The sequence below is a fragment of the Microchirus variegatus genome, assembly GCF_963457635.1.
Source record: "Microchirus variegatus genome assembly, chromosome: 15".
Lineage (NCBI taxonomy): Eukaryota > Metazoa > Chordata > Actinopteri > Pleuronectiformes > Soleidae > Microchirus > Microchirus variegatus.
In genome coordinates this window covers 15,544,258-15,562,847 of record NC_139816.1, presented here as the reverse complement: position 1 = coordinate 15,562,847, position 18,590 = coordinate 15,544,258, and the positions used below count along the sequence as shown (strand labels likewise).

At 39.2% G+C, this 18,590-nt stretch overlaps 1 protein-coding gene across 1 annotated transcript in view; it reads left to right on the top strand.

The window, feature by feature from the left end:
- ctnnd2a (catenin (cadherin-associated protein), delta 2a) overlaps window positions 1-18,590 on the top strand; it is a gene marked incomplete at its 3' end in the record, with an annotated part of 207,662 nt that overhangs the window by 95,222 nt on the left and 93,850 nt on the right. The window contains exon 11 of the mRNA XM_083901908.1: window positions 12,385-12,691. Coding sequence (XP_083758034.1) covers window positions 12,385-12,691 — 307 coding nt within the window. The remainder of the gene's footprint in view (window positions 1-12,384; window positions 12,692-18,590) is intronic.

The following is an 18,590-nucleotide window of genomic DNA, read 5'->3' as shown; positions in this document are numbered from 1 at the left end:
ACAAGTCGGTCACGCCGCATACACAGCTCCCTCTGTGTCATTACACAGCCTAGCCTTAATAGCTATCATTAACTTTCGGGTCAAGTAAATATGCCAGTCTAGAGCAAAGATCGAGTTGATCAGTTTGACTCGGTTTAAATATAGCTCTTGACTCATACTTGATTTAAAGGGTCATTGGGTTTGCTTCTATTGTTGTGAGGTGATGTATTGCTTTGATTTCCATCAGTGGAACTCCGAACGGCGTATGCAGTGATAGGATTGTCTTTTGCAAACAGGAGTTAATTAAATATGTGCAGTTGAAAAGTATGCAGCGTCGATCCACTCTTATCTATAATTTACTACACTTTGTATTTGTACTTTGAATAGATGGTTATAGGAAAACTCACAAAGGAAATGTGCACTGCAGCTACAAAAATCAATAGACTGTGGATAAGACCGTGTACATTTAATTGCAACACTTGAAGTTTACAGCACTCTTCTGCTATGATACTGTATTTTAATAGATTGTCTCGTTTAGTTGTGCTAAATTGTCCATCAGCGTACATCAGCATGAGCTTTTTTTCACATGCACGTGCAGTGTTACCCCGTTGTGTCCAACTCCTCGACACTACAATGGTAAACACTCCTGGAAATGCCACCTGGAAGTCAGTGGACAGTAAATAATAACAGCCTCATCACATTGGAGCACATTCTAAGTCATGTGAATAGCATGCATGCTGACGAGGAGATTCATAATGCACAGAGTGATGGCATGTAATGAACTGATAAGAGCTATGCTGACACTGTGAGCGATAAGTCATTAATTATGTCATAGTGCCTGTTCTTGGCAAAGGCAGGCTCACATTATTGGTTCATTAAGCTGGCATGGATCAACGTAATTAATGCTATAAGTCATGCAGTCAGTGGAAAGAAGGGGAATACATTGATGTTTGGAACACATTCCAAAATCCGCAAGGATGGAGTGAGGTGATGACGCCTCAGTGTCCTGCTGATTTAACCCAGTATAAACATTTGAGGTATGAGATGGATGGATGATACAGGTGGTTTACTGGCTGCATTTTAGGACAAATAGTCAAGAGGGCAAAGTGGGGATAGAGAACAATCAGGACATGAGCAGGAAGTATATGAAGCTGACACTTAGCAGGGTTAAGACGATACTCCGCAGTAAATCAAATTTGGAGCGTTTATGGAGCCACGGTGTCTGATTTATTACCAAAACATGCAAATTGTGTTTCTTGGGCTCAGTCGTCTACTCTCAAGTCACATTTAGTTGGTTTATGTTTTAACAGTGGCGCTCTCAGCTGAGGATTTACTCTGTATTTTTCAGGGACTTGTGATTTGTGTCTAGTCTAATGGCAACTCTCAGCCTCTCCCATCCAGCCATAACAGTAGCAGTAAACAAACAGAACCTGTATTCTTAGGAAGTCTGCTGACGTTTTTGTGCAGCACAGCGGACAGCAGTTTGACAACATGCTCCACAGTTCAGTCAGGTCCAGTTTAGAACACTGTCAATTGTTTAACCTGTCTGTCTGCTCAGTTTCCACGGCTTCCTTCTCGTCACAGCTCAGTTAACTTCTACATGTTCGTCTGTCTGCCTCTCTGTCTGTCCTTCTCTCGCTCTCTCCCTTTGTGATGTGATGTGCGAGTCTCTATGTGTGTGTGTGTATTTGCATGCACGTGTGCACGGGAGCGACACACAGTTTTTTCATTCTCAGATTAAACCGGGCCAGTGCCCCAGAGAACTGCAGGTTAATGTGGCCTATTTCTTGTAATAATTCCTGCATGGTCACTGTGTCTCCAGAGCACACGTACGTTCTGGTACAAAAAACTGTTGCAAGGAAATGCCTCAGGATGTGTTTTACACATTTGTTTATTTCTCCAAAGTGACATGGTGGTGTTTGTTTGAAATCAACCTACACGCTCACATTTATTCTGCGTTTTACAATGTCTGTACTCTCTTTAGAGAGTCTCTCCCTCCCTCTTTAGTTTTTTTCATTCTCATAGATAGAAACTTACTGTAGGCCATATATCTGTTGTCATTCTCCATTTGTGTCTTTTGTCTCGTCTTTCATAATGTCAACTAACTCAATAGACGGTGCTTGTCAGTTAAATCCTCGGCTTTTCTTTCACTGCCTTTCATGTCCTCCTCTCGTCTTTCCTGTAACCCCTCTCATTGTTCTTTACTTATTTTTTGTTATCCCCCTCTGCCTTTGTTCTTACATTTTGCCTTTGCACCTTCTGTCCTTACTGTGTGTCATGAAAGCTATCTTGACCTGTATTAATGACTCTGACCACTGGAAATAACAGTGTCTCTAAATGGATGTGGCACTTTTTCTCTTTAATAGCTTAACATCAGGCCTGCACATAGCTCAGATGGTGACAGTGAGAATGGGTAGATTCACTGCTATGGCTATTTGTCAAGTGCATCTAGTAGCCTGGTTGAGCTATTGCTGCTGATAAGGGGTGTTATGTAGTTTAACATTGCTCCCTGCAGTATCTTTCGAGGAGACGGACACAAATTCTTCAACAATCAGTATTCACTATGCAATGGTGAAACAAGGCTCTTTTTCCTGAGCATTTAACAGAACCATATGGTCTATGGGGGAAAAAAGGTTGGGATTTTGCTTTAAGTGCCATACATACATTTTACAACACAATTCCCATTAGACACACTGTTCTACCTAAGTGTTTATGGCGTATCACCTGCCAGTCGGGCCGAACCACAGACGGTGCTCTAGTTTGCATCTACATTACTCCAAAAGCTTTGCAGAATTATCTGTCACTACAGACTTTATGAAAGGGCAATGACCTGTGTGGTGACAATTGTGCCATAAAGACATTTACACGCACAGCTTTAGTGCGGTTTACCAAAGTCAAATGCACGCTTTCTTGACCAAAGTGATGTTTATTGTGTCCAGTGGCTTGGCTTGGTGAATGTTTTGAATACACAAAGGTTTGAGGATATATTCTTGGTCTGCGGTGCAGCTTCTGCTGTCGTATCAATTTCCTTGCTCTGTCTTCTGACTTCTGTCTGAATTTTAGTAGATGAATGATGGTGTTTTTCACACGCTGTGTTTTTATTCCTCTCTGTGGTAAAGCTGTGGTGCTGGAGGAAAAATGCTGTTTTACACACAGAGGTTTATGCAGACACTGCTTCCATTCATTTGGACATCCTAAACAAAGTGTTATTCTGAACCTTAACCATAACCAGTTACTGCTTAACCCTGACATTAACCATAACGTTTAAAATCTTATAGCTCTAAATTTAACCAGTTCCTCAGAAATTAGGCTCTGCCTCAAATTACTTTTATACAGTTGACCAGACAAGGGAACAGCCATGATACATAAGCACCTCTGTGTGTGTGTGTGTGTGTGTGTGTGTGTGTGTGTGTGTGTGTGTGTGGGTGTGGGTGTGTGTGTGTGTGTGTGTGATTGTCTGTTTCCTCATTAGATTTTTTCCACCATGAACACTAACCTTGTCAAGACCAGTAGGTGACCTAAACCTACCTTGTCCAAATGAGGAAGAACCTAATTTCTGAGACACTGTTTTGGGCTAAAATTTGAATTGTATGTTTGGTTTTGATGAAGCATTTACCAGTTCTGGTTAAGGTCAGGGATAATGTTTTCTTAAGGCTCTCTAAAGTAATAGATGTCAATGCAGTGTCCTAAGGAGAAAAGCTGCAGAAATATGTGTGTGTTTGTGATACGTTTCTGGAAAGCAAAGCAGTCGTGTTTGAAGTTGCAGTAACAAAGGCAAGAAAAGGAATATGTGGAAGGCTCTGCATCAAACCATTAAGCCAATCTGCTCTCTCCTTTAAATCCGCTGTGCTCCCTCTGTAATGAGATCTATTTTCCTAATGAGGGGGGGCAGATCAGCGAGAGCTAGGCTGTGCAGTGACCTTTAGAAGGAAATGTGCTTAAACCAAAAAGGGGTGACCTCAAAGAAATCTTGTTTGCACCTGATCAATACCAAACCTGCCCTGTATAAAAACCTTTACCTCACAATATAGTGTTTATTATTGTTGTTGCTGAATACTTCAACGGCATAAACAAAGGGTGCTTGTTTGATCTTTGCAACAAAAACTAAATTTTACTAAAGCTGGGCCTAGTTCTTGTACTTTTTTCCACAAGGGATATTTTCACTGCAGCATAAAATGAAAATCTGCATGTTTTTATTCACCGCTAATTACTTGTGATTAATTTAAGTTGACAGATGGAATTAATTGTAATTTTCACTTACTGTAATATACATACAGAAAGTAAACAAACTCAAGTCTTTAGTTGTAACTGCTAATAAAAACATACATTCTGGAACCGCTGATGAATAACCCAGTGAAACACAGATTGAAATGACTAATTTCATTATTACTGATTATTATAGTATGCAGATATTTAGAGTCTCATTTACCATAACTGACTTATTAGCAATACACTAAGCAGTAACACCCGCATTGGCTGAATGACTCCATACTGTTTCAGCAGCTATGCATGAATAACAAGCACTGGGAATTGATTGCTCTTACTAGACCTGAATCAACACTTCTTTTTCCATTAAGAACTGATAAATCCTCAGTGTGGGTTTATAAGACGCCGCAGCATTGTTAGACCTTTTGGCTCGAGCATCTCCCCAGTCACTTTAAGGTGTCACTCACCACGCTCTGTCAGTCCCTTTGCTTAGATTAGGTTTGTTTGGCCAGGATCAATTGGAGCTTGGCCTCTGATCCTGCTGGTCTTTTAATGAACGCGCTTGTCTTTTGAACACCAGTAAAAGAGCTGGGAAATTGAGCCCACTTAAAAGGTGTTGTTTACTTCATGGTGAAAACATTGCCGCTGGTAAAATGTCCACTTTGTGTCGTTCAGCTTAAAGACGACTGTCTCATCTCAGTGTAACTCTCGAACTACCGGAAATGATGTACCTTGACTAGAACGATTCATGTAATGCAGGTAATTTCAATAAATAAAGTCGAATCTGAAAATAAATATTTGAATATAGGTGATAGTAAACAAGAGGAAACAAACATCAAGTGAGATCATGTATTATTTAATTGACCAACAAAAATCGGAGCAGCTGTTGAAATTGCAGATACAACATTCTTTGTTTCTTAAACCTTAAAACATGTGAATTAATTAACAAATTCAAATATTATGTCAAAGAGTTTTATAAACATTTATGAAATTTGTCTAACCCAGATCTACCATAGCAGTCTGCTTGAACGTCAGGAAGAATAAGTAATCAGGTTGTTTTGTTATGATTCATATTGACTTTGACTTTGGTAATTATGGTAGTTTGCTAATGCTTGTTGCATAGATTTTCTCAGATTTTGAGAGTAAAAGCAGAACTATGAGAGTCCAGTCTGTTTTTTTGTTTTTTTCCCTAACAGTGACCGATCGATTTCAACAAAGTCAACAGTCAAAATGACCCCCTTTGGTAGTTAGTGTTAAATTAAGAAGGAGGAAAAGGAGCGCGACAAAACAAAAGGTTTTAGAAAGTGATTTATGTCTTTGCATTTTCAAATGAATGTTTTAGTCCTGTTAAACTGTTTTCAATGTGACAGCACGTGCAACTGTGACCCATATAATACAATTTAATTTACTGGACAAGAGCTTAGTTTAAAAGTTAAATCCATGTGGCTTAAACTTGTACATTTTTGCTGAAGCATCAGAAAGCTTTAATTACCAGCTCAACGCATCTGACTTACTTCACACATCAGCACAATTTCTTTCCCTTGTGAAAACATATGGCACTTCTGAAATGTAGGTTTAATGTTAAAGTTGTATGTGATACATAATAAGCACAAAGCATATGTATTTTGAGGTGGTGACCACACAAACATTTACATTAAAGTATCCTACATGTGTCCCTTGATGTCTTGGTTTACATGATTATCATACTATATTAGTCTTTAATCAGCAATAATACATTTGTAACTATAGAAGCAAACATTGATATGTTTGGCTCCTCAGAGATCACAAAAACAGCATTGGCAAAGAGCAGTTCATATATACTGTTTTAAATCTGCTTTATTAAATAATGAATTCACAGTGTATCTTGGTAGTCATTTTTATTATTTCTGCATTAGCTATTTGTCTCCATATTGTCCCCAGCACAACCTACAGTTCCCATAAGAAAAGTATGAAAAAACCTATTTCAGCCTCTTTTCTCATTAAGTTCCACTGTTCCTACATTATTTATACTGACTCCAACTCAAATGTGTTAAATCAGTCATGATCACAGCAAATGTGACACTCTATCTATTTTCTGATCCACTTATCTTATTCAAGGTCGAGGGGGTGCTGGAGCTTGTTTGAGCTGACAGTGGTTGACAGAGCTAGAGTGCTCAGGGGAAAGGAAAATTCACATTACCCCAGGATGATGAAGGGTTTTCCAACCCACCTAACCTGCATAGAACAGGAGCACCTGTATAATAAAAACAAGAGAAAATCGAACACGCAGAAAGGCCCCCAGATAACCTTTAATTTATTTTGCTTATATTCTTATTTTGAATTCTGAAAAAATGTATGCTCGTATTGCAAAGCCACAGTGCTACGAACAAAGCAAACGTGTTTCCAATACAGTATAGGACCCACCATAACATGATCATTTCTTGTTTATACTTGTCAATATGACAGTGACTAACATATGCCGTCTGTCAGACAAAGAAAGTTGTTTTAAATTCACAATTAAAGTAATGAATTTAGAAATGGCAATTAAAATAGTCAGAAACATTATATTATTCACAAATTTGCTCTTGACATGATTTATATTTATTGACTAGACAATAAATAGAGACATAATGTGTACTTGCTTTGAAGGTTTTCCCTCCGATTTCTTTTAAACGTCTCTTTTGTTTTAACTAGTGTTTGTTGTTTTGGTCCATAAATGAAGTTTAAACCCACAATGAACTGCTTTCTACAACTTTCACACTGGAGCAAGAGGCTATCTAAATTCATCTGACATTTATCGCAAAGTCGAAAGCCTTTTATCCTGATAAGGTTTTGGGCCATATTGTTCAACCCCAGTCCTCTTTTTTGAAGGTTTAGAATACGTTTTTGCTTTCAGGCTATAGAATCAGGCTTTACGCTGGGGTTTGGAATCTAGTTTTTGACACTTAATGTACAACGAGTGCATTAGGCTTTCTCACAAATGTGTGCATGTCCTCGAGAGCTTCCAGCTAAGGAACATCAAGAGCTGCGTGCTGGCCAGAAGGCTCTCTCAGGGATAAACTGAAAGGGGATCTAATCCTTACTCCTCTCCACATCCAGCCGGTAAATGCATGCTGTTGACCTCAAAGCACGAGAAAAAGATGTGGTACAGGGATACATGTTTCACCCATGCCAATCACTAGTTTATTGAGAAATCAGTGTTGTGTCCTTGTGCATGTCTCTGTGAGTGTGTGTGTGTCTACGTCTATGCGTGAGATTGAGAGTCTGAACTGAGGGGTTTTGTGTAATCGTGCTGAGCGCTGAAGCGTGTCAAGAGAAAGGACATGTCCTCAGCTCTGATCACATAGAGTCTACTATAGGGAGAGAAAGAGAGAGAGGGAATGGAGCTGGTGTTAGTAGAAGAAAGGGATTGGGAAAAACATGAAATGAACGGATGATGAAAGGATGACAGACCACAAAATGAAGCAGAGGAGGAGTGGTCAGCACGAGAGGCAAGAAGGCAAGACAAAGATTTCAAAAGAGATGGTTGAGAATAAAGATGGATGGTGGTGTGGACTGTGGACAGACAGGAAAGGATGAAAAGAAAGAGTGTAAAAGGGTAAGGGAGTGATGGCGGAAAAAAAAGTGAGCGAGACAGAGTAGGATTGATAGAAATGGAGGCAGAGATGAAAGTATGAGAAGGGAGGATGGACGTGGAAAAGCTCAGAGGATTGGTTTGATCCCTCTGGTTTTTTTCCTCTCACTTTCTCCCCCACCCTTCTTCTCTGACTGTTTTCTTGCATATTTTGACTTGTATATTCAGCAGTGGCTGCTTTTTTTCTCTCAGCCTTGCCAAGAAAAAGCGAGTCCTGCTCCAAAGTAGAGAGCCATTCAGCCTCGGCTGGCTAATTGCAGAGGTATCACTGTGTCAAATGACTAATACCGTTTCCTTTTGTGTTCTTTAATATGCCAACAGAGGCACAGCCACCACTTGTTTACTCTGTGGTGAAGCAGGGGTATACAGAGACACACCCAACCTTTTTATTTCCTCCCAAACACGATTTCACACTGGGAGAGTGTCAAGTGTGAGGTGTGTGTGCTTGTGTGTGATACCACATTTCACAATTTGTTTAATATTTCATGACACAGCGCAATGAGTTTGTCTGCTTTCACTAAATGTCTGAGCGCCTTTTATTTTTATATTTTATCAAGGTTATTCTAAAAAGCCCTTATCTCAACCTCGACCTTCAGTCAGATTCTTAGGTTAACATCCAGGCCCTTTTCACACAGTCCTGTTTGAAACCATGTGTCTGAAGTGAATAGCATGTATGCAACTGAATAAAGTTGGTATCAAAAACTACATTTTAACATTACCTGGTTCAGGATTTATGCTAATAAAGTGAAGGAGAGGAAAGCTGGAGGTTTAGCTGAGAAAATATTCAGGAGGAATCTCAAAATGGCACAGTTTGTGCCGAGATGTGCCAAAATGGCTTCTCACACTGGAAGCTGAAAGACTAACTAACACAGGTGCTGTAAACTTGCTACAAAAACAAAAACCGGGCTCTCGCAAAGAAAAGAAATACAACAACAAGTGCACACACACACACACTGAGAGAGACGGACAGAGTAACAGAGAGAGAGAAAGGTACATAATCACTCGTGCATGGTGACTTTTTGCAGGCAATATTGGCTCCAAAGGTCAAGTCATCAGTCAGAGCCCACCATTACCAGAGCAAATGATAAATTCAGCAGGTCTCAATTTCTTTAAGGCAGGAGAGGAAGATGGTGGGAGTAGATGGAAATATTAAGTTAGCTGGATACAAAAAAAAGTGTAATTTGGCTGGATACTTTTTGAGAACTGTTCAGTCATCTGCGTGTTTGTGAAACCTTTCTTCTCTTCTTCCCTTTTCAGCCCCTTCCCAACAACTTCCATTTTCAATGTTCACAGCACAGGCTGTGAAAATAATATGACGGATGATTTAAGTTCCCTTTCTCTTCCCTTCACTGTATTTTCTCTGAGGATCTATCTTATTTGGGTGTCAAGTCTCGCTGTTAGTGCTCACTGATAATGGTGGTGTTCACTGGTAGCCCAAAGCTTCTGCTACTAATGAGACATTCAGGCAGAAACACTACAGACACCATTTAAAGAGTGCAGAAAAGACTGGGATTTGTTTCTGATGGGAATAATTCTGCTTCATTACCCCCAGTACACTCTGTTCTATGCAGCTCTTCTGTCTCCTCCTTCATTGCCTCTTAATTCCTCCCTTTGCCCCTCTGGTTTTGCTTGTTTTTCAAACTGCAGCCCCATAACTCATTCCTCAGCTGTTTCTCCATTTCCCATTCTCTCACTCCTTGTTTCTCTTCATCTACCTAAATCTCAGGATCAGTATCGTGAAGTCGCGTTTATTTATATAACACATTAAAACAACGGGAGTTGAGCGAAAGTGCTTTAAACGAGCGAGAGGTTTAGACAAGATGGTAAAGACTGACAAAGAATAAGTAATAGACGTTTACAATCTATTACAATAAAGATTAAAAGCAAGACTGAAAATATGAGACCTTAAATTGGATTTAAGAACATCAATTGTAAGAGAGGGTCTGCTGTAGGATGGGAGAGTCTTTCCAGAGCTTTAGGAGCAACAGTGAATTATCTGTTACCTTTAGTTTTCAGGTGAGAGATGAGGACTGATAAGAGCTGTTGAGAAGGTGACCTAAAATAAAAAAACACCCTTTACAACACGAGAAATCCCTTTGTCAAAAGTGAACAGGGAGTCAAATAGAACAATAAGATTTATTTTTATTAAGGAGTGAGAGTTTTAGAAAGGGGATAGACTGTGTTGCTTTAGATTGAGGTTACTGGCAAGAGAGTAAAATAACTGTGGTAGGACATTTCCAGACAACTACTGATGTTATCGACGCAGTTATGAAGGTTTGAGACTGTGGGAATGTAAGTATAGAGCTCACACAGGCCTTAGCCTCATGGGCACCGCACGGTCAAATTAGAATTTTCCACTGACTGGTTGTTAATGGGTTGATTTTAGAATCAGGAAATTAAAAAAAAAATGCCAGGAGAGAGTTGGTAAAGTACAACGGAGTATTGGGGCCAAACTGAAGAGGAAAAAAATGGAATCCTTCAAGAATAAAGTCGTAATATTAAAAAGGTGTAATATTACAAGAAAAAGATGTAATATTCTATAGATTATATAGCAATAGAATGCGATGTAACCAGCAGTCGCCCTGTAGTCGACCACTACCAGCCATTTCCATAAAAGACATCATTACCGCCAAGTCTGTGTGAGTCTTTCTTCAAAACTGACTCAGTTTCTTGCACAATCTTTTCAAAGTGCTGATGCGAATGATAACGTGGTGCTGATGTGCCAAAAGATTCGGTGTTTCCTTATTTGTGAAGCCCAAACTAAAATATAACTTGACAAAAAATGCTCCGCTTTCCTCATCTTGACAGGTCACAGCTGATCATCTGAGATTTAGCTGTAAGAATAATTAGGATTTTTATCCTTGAAAGATTAAAATAAATGCATAAATACATGTCTTCATGTTTGGCCCTAATACACCGTCGTAGTAAAGTGACAGTTAAAGATAGCTTTAATCCGCCCGGTGGTAATAATGTGTGCGTGCACGCATCTGGTGAGAGGGGTGGAAAAAAGAAACAGATTGGGTTTGTGAAGGTCAAGTAAATGCCAACGACACGAGACAGCATTTTGGTGCAAAGTTTGTTTGTCACATAACAATGATGGACTCTGCCTCGGCGAAAAACGTCCTTTGTTAGTTCAGTGCAGGGGTTTGTATAATGTGTAGATGTGTGTGGATGTTATACATCAGGCCCTTCTCTTACTTGAATATGAGATACATGACGTGTCCTTAGTGTGTGTGTATGTTGTAGTTTGTGTGGGTTTTCTCATCCAGACACACTTTTAAAGGCTAATTCACTTTGTAAGAGCAAGCTTGGGACGTATTAAAGCCTTAGTCAATCACATGGCCTCAATATTGATTTCAAGGCTTTGTGATTTATCGCATTGCTCTCTAAAGAACTCATTAATGGGGTTTTTGCATGTTTGCACATGTCTGTTTCTTTGTACACATACCTTGGCTGTTCTGACAGATGGGACGGAACACCCATCTCACCCACCAACACCACCCCACCCCAACATCATCTGTCTCAATGTTTTTATAGCCAGAGAAACAAGGCTCCCAGACTCACATTAACACCTTGATATATCACTGATCTGCCACTCCCGACACAATGGTGAGGGAAGGCGACAGCTACTGTGCCCCTGCAGGCTGCTCACATCCATGAGCAAATCCCTATTCAATTTTCATCTCACTCTAAAGAGATATATTTCAAAGTTTTATTTTTTTATTTTTTTATTTTTTATTTAATGTTTATTTTTCTTTGTCCTTGTTGCTCACCTGGCACAAAAATAGAAAGTTTCTGCTGTGGGCTTTGAGCTACCTGCAAATAAGCTTATGAGCATTGGACTGGAATTATAGGATAACAGTGTTGTGATTTTTTTTTTGATTTATTTAGATTTTATTTGTACACACACAGATGCAGTACGGGTTTCTGTGATCATGTCAGCAATGTATAATAATAATATAGTAAGAAAACAGAGCAATCTGTGCCCACAATAAAATAGAGTTAAACACTATGGAGTACGATAAAATAAAATAAATAATACTACAATAAAAACACTTGTACACACTGCAGTGTTTGTGGGAGTGTCGTTAAGAGACTCTGATGTCTACAGTTCTTCATATTTCAGTAGATTAATAGCCAAATTGCTGTGATGCACTTACGCTAACTGAATATACATTACATCGATCCATTATATATTTGCCCAGTCATTACTTTGGAAATAGTTCACAGAAGATAATGAAAGTATTTTGTATTTTTCCATATTTTCATTTGAGCAGATCATTTTATGATCATAAACTTATGTCTACTCAACTTTTGTCAATATTTTTCTTGTTCCGTTTTCAATCCTTCCCCTGTTGAACATTCCTCGTTGATGATCCTGGGCATGTGGCCAATATTTATTCACCCATATGGAGACACGCTCGTCTTTTCCCAACAACCTGTTCATCTCCGCCTCTGCCTCTCCTCTCCTCTCTTCTCTTCCTTTCCTTTCCTCCTCTTTCCTCCTTGCTGCCCTGCAGACCTTACCCACCGTGCCCATGACCATGTCTTAAGTTATGTCCTCTGTCCCTACTTTCCTGTCCTAGCACCCTCCTCCCCTGGTGTCGACTCCGCCCCTTTGCAGCGCACGGCAAGTCACAGCACCGGGTCAGGAAACTACAGCCGAGGTGGGACCAACAACTATGCCACAGTGGGACCAGGCTACACCTCAAGCGGGGGTGGCGGAGGTGGAGACATGTACGGCTCGGACCCCTTTGTGGCTGACCCTTACCGCACCCTGCAGTACTGCCCCTCGGTGGTCGAATCTCCTTACAGCAAGTCGGGGCCAGCTTTGCCGCCTGAAGGCAGCCTGCAGCGCTCACCTTCTATTGACTCTATTCAGAAGGACCCAAGGTAAGAAGATGAAGAGGCTGCATGTTTGGTGTGAATGAAATGAGTATGTGTGTGTTGTAATGTGTGGCATGGAATACATATGAACACTTAAGGACACAGGCATCCAGTACTTTATTTTGTATTGCTACATTTATGAGGAGATCCTAATGAACAGCTTTGTTTTGATCTCTGAAGATGGATGATTGTAGCCACAGTAAAGCTCTCCAAGTGAATTCTTCTTTGCCTGTGGTCTGATACAAACAAACCTCAGGTGCACTTGGTACTTGTTACCACAGACTAACTGTAAACAGATAAATCTCACTGTTTCTCACTGTTCCTTTACAGTTTGTCTTATAATAATAATAATAATAATAGCGGTGTAGCAATAAACACAAAACGCTGTTATTCATTCACTCACCTTCACACTCTATCACACCAGTTTCTGTCAAGGCTCACCACCTGGAAACAGCACTGTGTTTCAGCAATGCAAGGGCCTGCTGCTTCATATGATGCATGTGTGAGGATTGTGTAACTAATGCATTCGCGAGTGTGGAGGCTTATCAAACGCCCTAAAGACGTTTCAATCTTATGAGTGGAAAGATTTTAAGACGGAAAGATTCTACAAGACATTTTATCCACAAGTGTGAGACACGCACATGAATTACCATGTTCACCTGTCAAAATTGTGTTTTGAGAAACAGATTTCATCGGTATATTATGGTTATGTTTGAGTATTTCTCTCTGCTTTGGATCCCTGCAGAGCTTTCTTGAAATAAATGTGGAGGCTGCAGTATTTTTTTCTTCTTTTTCTTCTTTTTTTTTTTTACACAGTGCTAATGTTGGTCATAATGCAGCCTCATTGCTACCATGGCTGATCCAAGGCAGAGTTGCTGCATATGTTTCAAGAAAAGAACAACTAATCAAAGGCAGCGTTGGACTCATACGTCAATTGCTTCAGACGCTCTATTTCCTCTACGTCAAGCTGTGTGTAAAAGTGTCCTACTGGGCTGTGATCACTTCCACCCTCTCGTCTCTGCAATTAAGCAAAGCTTATTCTCTCCCTTTTATTTTTAGTGTATGTATTTCACACGACTCTTGATGTATAATTCCTTTAATTACAGAGCAAGGGGGACTGATACGTCTGTGGATTGTCCCAGCAGCAGCTGTCAATCACAGGAGAGGGACAATAGAGTTGAGAAAAAAAAATGGTAGCGAGAGACACTGTGAACGAGATTAAAAGATCAGGAGAGGAGGCTGCAAATTATTACAATGGCAGAGAAAGTGTTGAAAAAGAAAAAGCTCATGACATGGATGATTCTCAAGAGTGATCAATCATGGTGCATGCATCACTCGTGTCGTCTTGTGGAAAACATTTCAAAGGTTAGATGTAATTTTGAGAACAAATGTATATATTTGTTGGTGACTCTGATGCTGTAAAGGCCATTTCAGCTTTTCTTTTCCCTCAAAAGTGCATTTTTTTTATCCATTCGTACCTAGTTTGTTTTCTACCCTTTGTTGCTCATATGAACACAAAATTCCTCCCGTATTCGGCAACAAACCAAACACTAATATCGAGGATGCTGTGTTTTCTTTATCTACACTACAATGTGCCAGCCAGTTCTGTGACAAAGGCACATTAGTCACACAGCAATTACATAAACACTTCAACAGTTGGTAAAAAATGAGTTTCTCAAACTGACACTGCGACAAGGACAAGCAACACATAACAGCACGGGTCACTATAAGAAAAACATTCAGTAGTTCACACCGTGAACTTTGGCTGCTGATGAAACAAATGGGAGATAAATGCCATATTGTCTTCAAATGAATTAACTCTCATTAAGGGATAGTCCTTTATGTTTGTTAATCTAATTATCTTGCCAGGGAGATCAAAATTGGTGACATAATTACGCACAAAATGTCACTGCTGCCATTCAGTACCATGCAGTATAATGGTCTATGAATGTTTGCTGTGTTGCAACCACTACGATGGTATTATTGTTTATCTTTTATCATATTTTTACGTCCTTTTTCAGCAAAAACAGGATTGATTTGTGCACGAGCAAAACAATATTTGTTCAAACCATTACAAACAAGTGTTTACCTTTAACTGTGTGCTAAACCTTTAAAGGTTGTATGTAAATACAACATAAAATCCCATATACCCACCTCCTGCTCATTCTTTATTACATTATGTATATATTTTTTATGACTTGACAAAACAGATGCTGTAGCGGAGTCACGTAGAAACTGGTTTGAGTAAATGTAGTTCACAAACAAACTCAGACATACAGAAACTACTGTAATTACTTTACTTTGAATGAGTCTTTAATATTTGCCCCTCGGAGTCATTAACACCTTCACTCTTATGCACAAGTATGCATGAGAGATCACTTTGCCTTTGTTAATGTTTCACACTTTACATTCAGCATGTGCTATAACCAAACATTGTTAAAACCCAGCTTCCTCAGCCACTAATAAACAAATGCATCCGTTTTGTTCATGGTCCCAATATTTTTCAGAGCTCTTTTGTGTGTTCGCTGCCCCCTGCAGAGTTCAATAAAGCCTTATTTAATTAAAAGTTACAAAGTTGTCCGAGGCTACTTTAAACTTCAGTCTTTTAATGTGAAAATGCTTAAGACTCAGTGTGTTGTTTACTTGTAATTTAGGCCAGCCATGAGCTCCACTTTATTTGGAACCACAGGTAGCCAAAGTGCACAGGACCTGGAAACATAAGTCAGTAAATGATGAGAATTTCAAATTTAAATGCAGTATCCCTGTTAATATGACATTTCTCAGTTTTTCTGGGGACATACATGGTTGTTTGTCCATCTTTTTAAATTAATACATCTGTGAAAAGTCTGTCCCAGAAATATTATTATTATATTACCTTAAAATATAATAGGGTTTCCCTATCTAATCACTGATAATCTGCTTTATTCTGCCATCCTTTAATCCCACTTCACATACTGTATGCTTCTCAGTGTTTCATGTTAAAAACCTTGTTAAACCTTGCTGTTTTTGTTCAATGATGCACTCGAGGCCTTTTAATTTGAAACAGTTACTGTACATGAAGTATTGAGTTTGTATTATAACAATAATGCAGTGACTCTAACAGTCCAAACATGATATTATAACATCTGAACAGTCGGACTATAAAATCAAACAAAAGATACAGGAAGAAGGCTTCATGGAATATTTTATTTCCAAACAAACCCTGTGTATTTGTGTTGTTGTGATTGTCTAATTAGAGGTCACAACTGTTACCTGCTGTTATTCTGTTCCTTTTAAACTTCGCACAAACCTAACCCTAGCCCTGATTCAGAAATAAATGTCATGCAGATCAGTTTCTGTTCGTTTTAAAAAATTACATTTAATTTGAGTCCCAAATTTCCACCCGTGAACACCTTTACCGATCTGTTAAACCTAATTGATTTCAATGAATCAGTGCTTTGTGTTGCATTTCTTTTTGCCACGAGGTTAAATAGCCTCCCACTCAAACTTCACTCTCTCTGTGGCAGTAATTGGATCTAGCTGAGCTAACATGAAGTGCTAAATGAGTCAGCAGCTATTAGAGACAAGGAACATGGAGTGAGGGCACAGGTTGGGTTGCCTATGTGGGAGCACGCTGTGTGCTAAGAGGAGACTATTTTTTGGTATATTCTATGCCTCTTATGACCTGGGGGTCGTTTACAGTGCAGGTGTGCACAGTATTGTGTGTGTGTGTGTGTGTGTGTGCAGAGGTGAAGACAGTGACACAGAAAAAGAAAACTCAATAACCACTAATGGAGTAGAGTGGACAGAGAAGGGTAGGGTGGGGGGGTAGTAGGGAAGAAGGAGGAGTGTCGGGTGAAGATGAAGTTAGAGGCAAGGAGACAGATGAGCACAGTGGAAGGAAAGACAGGAGGCACATGCCTATAAGAAAGAGGGGAATACATGAAAGGGGTTCAGGGGGAATTTGGCAGAAAGAGGGGAAAAATGAACATTGGTAGATCAATAAAGACCAAGATGGAAGGAGGTAAATGAAAAAAGTAGTGGAGAAGCTGTGGAGAGGCTGGAGCCGGGGGCATAATGTAATAAGTGTTAACCTTGTTTCGGATTCTCATTCATCTAGGATTCCCACCTCACCTGGTGATTAAAAAAACTATGTACAGATCTGTGAAGTGCCTGAAGGAAAAAAAATGCATTTAGTTGACGAATCAATAATTGAACATGAATATTAATTATTAAATGTAATTGCAGTTCAATCTCTTCATCAATATATTCAATTATATAGGAATTCATTGTTTGGTGTTGTAATGGACAAATCAAATAATGAAAATATTTCATTTACATAATTCAATGATGCATAAAAAAGGCACTTTAATTTCCACCGTCCAACTGCTTTGCCTTTTCCTGTCAAATTTAGTCTGCTTAATCATACAGTTCTTTTATGAAATGATTCATAGGGAAATGTTTTAAAACAAATATGTAACATGGCATGTAACAGGCACTATGATTTGTATGATAGCCTGCCGTTTAACTTGATTTATCTGGTACCATACTGGTTAATTTGGGATGCATGGCCTCAACTGTCTGCATTGAAAGTCTAAATAGAGGAAAACTAAATTACCTTGCAAATCAAATGGCAAAAAGATTATGTTTAAAAACCGATGACATCCATATTTCATTTGCAAAGCTGCCCATTATAATTTCAAATAATGGCTTACTTTTTTAATTTAGCCAATTTATGTAAAGATGATTTATTAATGTCTGTTTTGAATGAGAACAATGAAGTAATTTACATCATTTCATTGCAGCCCATGCAATCCTCCAAAGAGAGTAAGCTAAAATAAAATATTCAGATGTACAGAACCAAGAAAGAAGGGGATGAGTGAAGAGCAGGAGATAAAATGTGGCGGTGGAGGAAATTAAAGAGTAAAGCATCTGGGATGGGGGATTAAAAATGAGGGTAAAAGGCACACAGAGACAAGTGTGAAGGGCATTAGGCAGACGTGCATTTAGGGCGGGAAGGAAGAAGAAAGGGAAAAGAAGGACAAACTGTTGGTCGGCGAAGTGCAGGTTTGAGAGTGAGGACAGGGAGGGGAGGGAACATTAGCTCAGGGAGGATGGGATTTGGGGACCAAAGAGACTGGGGGCAATGGTTATTGTTCCAGAGCTTGTAGAGGGCAAAAAAAACATCATAGAAGCTGAGTTATTGTGAACGAGTGGAATTCACTCTGTCCGTGGAAACGAGGATTGACAAGAGGAAGGAAGAAGACATGATGTAATACTGTGTTCGGAAACAAGACAGCACTATTGTTTCACCTGACAGGTGTGCTTGTCTTATCTCATCACTCAACCTGGAATGAAGACACGGCACTTAAATCACGATAAGATAAATGAAACTGCTCCATTTTTTACATTTTCTCCACAAATTAGCATAGCATTAGTGGCAGTGGCAGTGATGTTTGATGATGACATCTTTTTACCGCAATTTTTTAACTTAACATTTTTGAATTTAACTGACAGGTTTCAACAAAAGTCACCAACAAAAATCCAGTACAAAGACATTACATTTCAGAGACACATTACTCCTATGTAAAACACACTTTCTGTTGCATCTTTTGTCCCTCCATGATTTTATTCAGACAAAATAGAAATGAAATGAAATAGCTCTACTTGACATGACATGATTTGCTGTTTATTTAACACATTGAATTTATTTTAAATGTTTGTTGGCTTAGAGAGCAACAAACACGTTATTTATGGAAAAACAGTTTTGGTCAGCTGTGTGTGTGGATCTCTGCAATAGGATGAGTCTTTCACAGTGTAGAGTAGGTTTTTCTTTGAGATTTATTTTAGTTTAAACTTGAAACTGATTAAATTCACTTGATTTAGAGCTGTGCCGTGGTCCAAGGGGCATTTCCCATTATATACT